Source organism: Pelmatolapia mariae, linkage group LG4 (assembly GCF_036321145.2).
Source record: "Pelmatolapia mariae isolate MD_Pm_ZW linkage group LG4, Pm_UMD_F_2, whole genome shotgun sequence".
NCBI classification, from domain to species: domain Eukaryota; kingdom Metazoa; phylum Chordata; class Actinopteri; order Cichliformes; family Cichlidae; genus Pelmatolapia; species Pelmatolapia mariae.
This window is the reverse complement of record NC_086230.1, coordinates 28,553,007-28,560,429: the sequence shown is the minus strand read 5'-3', so window position 1 is coordinate 28,560,429 and position 7,423 is coordinate 28,553,007. Positions and strand designations below refer to the sequence as shown.

At 45.5% G+C, this 7,423-nt stretch overlaps 2 protein-coding genes across 12 annotated transcripts in view; one reads left to right on the top strand and one right to left on the bottom strand.

Moving 5' to 3' along the window:
• Positions 1–595: 595 nt before the first annotated feature.
• hexim1 (HEXIM P-TEFb complex subunit 1) lies at positions 596–2,497 on the top strand. Of its 3 annotated transcripts, XR_010093823.1 has the most exons (3): positions 596–2,006; positions 2,214–2,257; positions 2,346–2,497. XR_010093823.1 is itself a non-coding variant. In XM_063472307.1 (2 exons), exon 1 carries the CDS (start codon positions 912–914, stop codon positions 1,989–1,991), a length of 1,080 nt encoding a protein of 359 aa, XP_063328377.1. In that variant the 5' UTR covers positions 596–911; the 3' UTR covers positions 1,992–2,006; positions 2,346–2,497. The 3 variants fall into 3 exon arrangements, 2 of the variants coding, with proteins under 2 accessions (XP_063328377.1, XP_063328376.1); XM_063472307.1 differs by lacking the exon at positions 2,214–2,257; XM_063472306.1 differs by having other exon boundaries at positions 2,214–2,497.
• Positions 2,498–3,485: 988 nt separating this feature from the next.
• Positions 3,486–7,423, bottom strand: part of arhgap23a (Rho GTPase activating protein 23a) — a 67,670-nt gene continuing 63,732 nt past the window's right edge. For all 9 annotated transcript variants that reach the window (XM_063472305.1, XM_063472302.1, XM_063472296.1 and 6 more), the window contains one exon: positions 3,486–7,370. In XM_063472305.1, coding sequence (XP_063328375.1) covers positions 5,925–7,370 — 1,446 coding nt within the window. In that variant the 3' untranslated portion in view covers positions 3,486–5,924. The remainder of the gene's footprint in view (positions 7,371–7,423) is intronic.

Sequence of the window (7,423 nt, the reverse complement as noted above, 5' to 3'; positions counted from 1 at the left end):
TCCGCAAGACAGTTTCTTGTCGTAGCTTAAAATATAGGGGGGTTTAATTGTATGGGTAATTTTGTCCTATGCTGGCCGGATGAGTAAATAAAAACAAAGCCTATTATTGTGTGTTTAAACCACGCATATTTGTTCCAGCTTGCAAATCACTTATTTCAAATGTAAACAGATTAACTTTTAGTTCTTCAATTGCAAACATAACCCCTTCATTTGTAAATAGTAGCGTCCGTAAAATGCCCGGGACTGCTTTCTTTGCGTGGATTACGGGCCTGTGATTGACTATTGATCTGCCCAATCAGAAAATACCTTGAGCTTAGCAACAGCAAAATTATTCTCTGGTCCAATCAACAAAGAGTAGGGTAGGCTTTAGCGGACTCGAGATCCTCTTAATTGATTGGTCAAGAAGCTCGCCAGTTATGCTAGACTTGTGGGCTTTGTAGTTTGGTGCGAAGGTCTCCGCCAAGGCTTCGCTGAAACGAAAACGTCATACCCCACAATCCATCAGGAGTTGAAAGCAGTAGCATGCGCACGGGTAGAGGCGGAGCTGGTATATAAACACGAGCTCCCTCTTCTTGAGCAGCACACTGGACACTGTTGTGACGGCGGAACGCAGTCTCCGGGTGAACGATAACCCTGACAGCATCGAAACAGTTAATGGTAGTTAGCGACAGTTGCTCTGACAAACCCTTGGAGGAGTAACAAGTGTTTACTGTTCGGAAGTTTACTTTTACTTTGCGCGCGTTTGTTTACAAACGCAAACAACCTCAAAAGTTTCTTTAGTGATTACGCGAGATTGTAGAATATTTTTGTTCAAATTAACGTCTTTTTAACGAACTTTTAAGCTCAGTCACGGGAGCATGAATATCATCTAAAAATGTGCTAAAGTGGAGCCATAGGAGCGGAACACCAGGATGACTGAGCCAGAGGAGACGACCCATCACCTGAAAACTTCAGCCAGCCCTTCAGGTGGGAGCAGTAGAGACGCGTTGGAGCATCTCCCAGCTAGAAACCATGATGGACCACAAAACGGCGACAGGGGGCGACAGAGCGAGCATAAGCAGGAGCAGCGGGCGGAGAACTGCGAGGATATCAGCACAGACAAGTTACGGCAAATGAAAGGCGGGCAGAGGGAGGTGTGCCCTGGGTTAGCAGCCGGAAACGAGGTCCAGAAGTGCCCGATTTCAACTCAGCCTCATCAGAAACGCAGCATCCAAGGAGCGACAGGAGACCACCACACCACACAGGGAAAAAACGGCCAAGACAGACGGCTGCAGGTACAAGTGGATAGTTTGCACATCGACTCTGATACGGGCTTAGATGCGCGTCTAGGCAAGAAAAGGCACAGGCGCAGGACCTCCAAGAAGAAGCGCCACTGGAAGCCGTATAACAAACTTTCCTGGGAGGAAAAGAAAGCCCTAGAAGAGAAGGAGACTGCCAGAGCTTCGCGCATAAGAGAGGAAATGTTCGCCAAAGGGCTCCCGGTTGCCCCTTACAACACAACTCAGTTCCTGATGGACGAGCACGACCGAGAGGAACCCGACCTCAACACCCAGATGGGGGTCAGGCGGCCTTCTGGGGTCGGGGTTCGCATGGAGGACACTGGCAGCGAGGATGAGGTCTTGGAAAACGAGGACCAGGACTACGATGAAGGTAGCGGCGGGGGCAGCGATGGCATCGGGAGGCCCGGGAACGCGGGTGGAGAGTTCCTCCAAAGAGACTTTTCCGAGACCTACGAGATGTATCACGTCGAGAGCCTGCAGAATATGACCAAGCAGGAGCTGGTCAAGGAGTACCTGGAGCTGGAGAAGTGCATGTCCCGGTTGGAGGAGGAGAACAACCGGCTGAGACGCGCCGTGGAGCCCGGGGATCAGAACTGCTCGGTCCGGGTCAAAGAGATGGAGAAGGAACTGGAGAGACTGAAAGCCCAAAACATGGAGCTGCTCCTGAATAGCCAGCCCAGCAAGGACAGGGGCCAGGTCGCTACAAATTAAAATCCTTTGGATAAGGTAAAACATGGGACTACTGCATTTTTAAAAGAATTTATCATAAGTTTTTCTGTAAGCAGTTTGTCACCTGGACAAAATAAGTAAATATTTGACGTTTTCTATTTGAGCTGTTAATGTCCCATTCGGTTATTGTTTTCAAGGAGAATTGTAAATATTTCAAATTTGATTTCTTCCTCTCTCTCTCTTTTTTTTTTTTTTTTTATAAAGAGGTATTTGAAAAGATATTTCCGTTTGTTCCTCTGCTCAACTTTGTAGGTATCCATTGACATAAACTGTTCTGTTTTTAATTTTAAGAGTAAATATTGTATGTCGGATTATTTTTTTTTCTCCCCCCTCCAGAAACTGAACAAGAAGAACTTGCAGCTAATTGGGCCATCCTTTCAGATACTTTTTTGCAAAAAAAAAGAAAAAAAAGACTTCAGCGTGAACATTTTAACAGTTGTGTGTTAACCTTTTAGTTCCAATAAAATAAAATAAAAATTGTTTCTGAATCAGACTGTCATGTGTTGTTCAGCCTGTCCTCAAACACAGGAAGCTGCAGCTAGGAGCTGCTGTCAGTGGCTTTGGTCAGATTTCTTGCGAGGATTCCGATATGGGCCAGACACAAGGCATCAGTGGCCTCTGAATGGAAGACCACATGAGAAGGGGGGGATGGGATATGGATGAGATGCTCTTTATGAAAGCTTAGTCCACTCTGAGGTATACAGGAAGACATGCAAGTGGGATTTTATTGTTTATTATACTGAATTTTCTAGTTTGTAATACAGATACACTGTGGTTATTATTCTTGCAAAGTCAAGGATCTGGAGAAAATTGTGTCTTTATTCTGACTTGATAATGAATTTCTTCATCATTATAGCTACCAATCACATAATGTATAGTTACACCCCGCCCCCAGTCAAAATTAGTAACTTCACAAGTTTAGGCAGGCCTGATACAAAGAGACATGGCACCCAGAGATTTCTATTTTGCAATTGATGGGATAATTATGTAGCAGGGTAGATGGTGGCAGAGGTGTAACTTAAATTTTTATTAAGTTAATTTAGAAATAGCTTCCAAATAAATGCCCAAAGGGGGTTCCAAAATGTCTGGCGAGTGGTGAGACTTGTTCCTGAAGAGCCTGTGGACAGCCATGCAGACAAGGTTGGTTACTGATCATGTGAGAAGTGCTGCTCATTTGCAAAGCCCAAGAATGTGATGAAAAGTGTGTCTTTACTTTGGTGGGGTCATCCGTTTTAATAGAATCCCATTATTACAGCTACTACTCACAGAATCCATAAATATTTAAACATTCCCATAAACTAAAATAAAGACCCTCAACACTCCAGATTCCGTTTCCCTTTGTCTTATTCCTCTTCAAGCCTCTAGGGGGAGCCAGTCAGCTCCTATTTTAAGATGCCCGCGCTGCAAAATGTGAGGCACATCTCCACTGTAAAAAATGTGTTTTGCGCACACACAAAAGTCACAAACGCAAACACATTTTTTTTTTAAACATAGTTCTGTTTATTTACATCATATAACCTGCTTTTAAGCACACAGCCACGAGGGAAATGATTTCAGGCGGACAACCATGTTTTTTTATTTGTTTTTTTTCTTGTAGTCCAGTCATTTTCATATTAGTCATACTCGAAAGCAATTCCAAATGTACACAATACAATATGTTACATATTAAGATAGTATGTACAAAAAAAGAAACGCTTTTAAAATACAACAACGACACAAAAGGTAAAATCACATTTCAGACTGTCGACGTTTCCCTTTGATGAGGTTTTTGTTCATCTTTAGGAAACTGGATGCTGTCTGGCATGACCTAATGCAGTTGTAGGGTGGGGTGTGTTAGGTGTACCTTATTCACACACTGTGGATTATTAGGCATAGAGAGGTGACCTCAGTTTGTTAAAAAAAAACAAAAAAAACAAAAGAAGCAGCTGAGAGAATACTATGCTTTTCCCCTCCTCTGTTAAAGGCAAAGGGAGTGCATAGAAGTGTCCTTGGCTTGAAGTGTGCTTTACTTTTCTTTCTTTCTTTTATTTTGTTTTGTACAGCCTCTCTGTTAGACTGCTTGTCTTTAATGTACACATCTTTGGGTCAGTGCCTCAATTATACCGTCAACCACAGCAGAGGAGGGGAGGAGACCCAGAAATAACAAAAGGAAATGGAAAGATAAGAACCGAGCATGGCACTGCAGAACAAAAACACATTCCAGAAATCAGGCACTTGTAGAAAAAACCTTGAGGTAAGACGAGACTAGAACCTATTTATTATTATCATTCTTCTTCTCTTTCACTGGGTTATTATTTGGTCGCAAGGAAACAAGCAAGCCTTTTGTGACTTCTGAATTTGCACCTCTCGCTCGGGTCGTGTTTTTTTCGCTACTGCAAATTGGTTCTGCGGTCAAGACGAGACAGAAACAACAGACTCTTGTTCTTCTTTTTTCATTTCCTCCAACGTACCATTTCCCCACTCAGGGAAGATTTATTAGAACCTGACCTTGTGTGCTGAAAACACCAAAAAAAAAAAAAAAAAAAATCCTACACCAGTCTGTTAAACACTGTCAGGCATCTTCTTTTGAGCTCCTGTGTTCAGTGAATATGAGCTGATCTGTTGAGGCAATGCTCAGTAATCCCAGACTTGAAGCCCTGGCGGCATGATCAGCTGTCTGCAAACTGTCCGATATCAAATAATAATTACCTGATTAAAATTCAGAACTTGCTACATGTTGTTACTAGAGAGTGTTGTGTACATTTTGTGTAACTAGCCACGAGATAATCTTTATTATAAGACTTATCTTGTGAGATAAAGGTTTCCTGCACAGTGCTGTGAATCAGAAAGGCCATCTATGAGGAAATAAGGAATACGTTTAGTCGTGTTTATCTCGTCTCCTTTAAACAGGTACACCCAAGAGGTGAAATTGCAATAAATTTTACTTTAATACAAAATATATATATTTAATATATATATATATATATATTGAATATAAAACAAAAACAAATAATATATTAAGGGAAACATTTCAAGTAACATCTTGAAAACAAAACCAAACAAAAAAACGACTGTGCACTTATTTGCACTTTTGTAAACCTTAAAAAAAAGAACTAAAAAAAAAAGTACAAACAAATATGATAACATAATATTTATATTTACAGGGTTAACTTAACAAGGCTTTGTACAAATGTTACAAAAATCGTTTAACACAAACACCTGCACGTTTAGACATGGTCACGAATATTTTTGCGCAAACACACAAACATTATTAACAAGTAGAGGGAGACAACTGCATTTCATGTGTTTTTGAGCTGAAGTTTGGTGGAGTTTTACAGTGTGAATGGTCAGAGGGGAAACGTTAGGAAGACTGATATGAAGAATCAGTTGTTTGCCCTCCTGAAATGGTTTTATTTGATTTTTTATTTTTTTTAATAACTGTAGAAGCACTATTCTCTCAAAAACCAGGGGGGGAAGCTGCATTTCAGCATCCTCGTCTGGTCGATTAAACTTTTAATTTACGTCATCTCTGATCCAGACAGGAAGGAAGAGAAGACAAGAGGGATGCTCAGTTGTTACTCGAATCAGAATTCTTGGCTCTTACGTCGACCGTGATGACGTCTGTTTGTGTCTCTGTCCTATCATTTCTATAAGAGCACACTTAAAGGAAAAAGAAAATGAAAGCTTTGGCAACACTGGAACGCACCCTGCCATGCAAACGGAGCTCAATGAAAAGTAAAAAAACAACAACAACAACAAAAAAGGTGGGCCGTTTTTCACCTGTCCACCAACCACATCCCCGTTTGCACTGCTGCCAGTTTACTGACCTGCAGGCCGTCAGCAGCTCAGCTGGACATCCACTCCCCCATCCCTACGCACAAACTGAGAATCAGCAGCTTTGGCCTCTTTTCTTGGAGCGGTGGTTGGGGTCAGGGTTCAAAGGTACTGGTGGAAATTGGAGGTGGGTGCTTGACGTGTAGTGGGTCCTTGGTCAAGCCCTTCTGCATCCCGAGGCAGCCCTTGTGTTTTGACCTGGTTTTGATTGATAGGAGACAAGGGGAACTCACTGACAATCAGCGGGGGTCTCTTATCGGACATCTCAGTCGGGGAAGCCACCACAGTGTGTCTGCGCCAAGCCCGCTTCTTCCTGCGCGTATCGGGTGACGGTGGTTTCCGCAGTCCGACGCGGTGCAGGTTGTCAGCTGAGCCTAGCAGTCGGGCGCGGACCTGATCGGCCAGCGACTTCCCGCCCGGGCCGGTCGGAGTGAAGGAAGCGGCCTCGCTGGGCAGCACGGCAGGCTTGGGTCGGGCTGGGCGCAGACTCTCCTGGCTGCTGCCTGAGGAAGTGTTGGTTCTGGAGGTATCCCTCTTTGCTGTGGGTGCACCTTCCGTTCCTGAGCCGGAGCCCTCGGATGGAGCCGTGCCCTCGGGAGACTCCATCAGGTCCAGGGAGCGAGCCTTGTTTTTCTCAGACTTCAGCTTCCTCCTGGCCAGAGTGTCGCACTGGATCAGCTTGTGGGAGTTAAAGGAAGGCCGCGAGTGCAATCTGTGAGTGGTGGAGGAGGACGAGAAGGAGGAGGAAGAAGGTGTGGTGGAGCGGGCCCCTCCGTCGCTCCTCTCCGCGGAGTCTGGTGTCTGTGTGAGGGAAGTGGGTGGGGTGAGAATGTTACTGGTTGACAGAGCGGGGCTTCTGTAGTGTGTGTAGAGAAAGCTTCGCGGCGGCGCCGGCAGCTGCGTGTTCACAGGTGGCGTCGGGTGTTTATCGGGTCTCTCCTGTGTAAGAGAGCGCGAGGCGAAGCCGCTCTCATTATCTGTCTCGCTCACCAGCTCGCTGTGTTCATCATCAGCATCGTCCCCCCTCCCCTCAGATCCCAAGCTCCGCCCTAAAGTAGAGAGGGTGGAGTAACCTGAAACTATAGAGCGAGCATCCTCTGGAGCTCGCCACTGAGGCCCCTTCACCTCCGCCTGCACCTCCTCCTCCTCGTTTAACGTGGCTGCCTGCCTTCCTCCCGCCTCCTCTTCCACTTTACAGGACAACCGATTGGGTTTTACGGCCGGCTCGTCTTGTCCCTCCTCCTTCACTCCGCTCTCTACAACTTCCTCATCCTCCTCCTCCTCGTCCTCTTCTTCTTCCTCTTCGTCATCATCCTCCTCTCCCTCTGCTCGAGGAGCAGTGTCTCCTACTGGCGACTCCACCTCCTCTTCCTCTCCTGCCCCTAAATGTCCAGCTTTGATCGGCTCATGCTCAGAGTCGTCGTCGGTGCTGCTGCCCACGCGGCGGGCGTTATGGCGCTTCCTGCGTTTGCGGCCAGTAACCGCTGACATGATGGACAGAGCCAGGAATTCCTTGGCTGTGAGGTCCTTCTTTGACCCCCACGACCCCTGAAAAAGCAGGAAATATTACTGCTGAATCTGTGCGTGCAGGAGGTCGGACA

Coding starts and splice junctions, on each gene's coding strand:
- hexim1 (XM_063472307.1), top strand. CDS start 912: ATGACTGAGCCAGAGGAGACGACCCATCACCTGAAAACTTCAGCCAGC.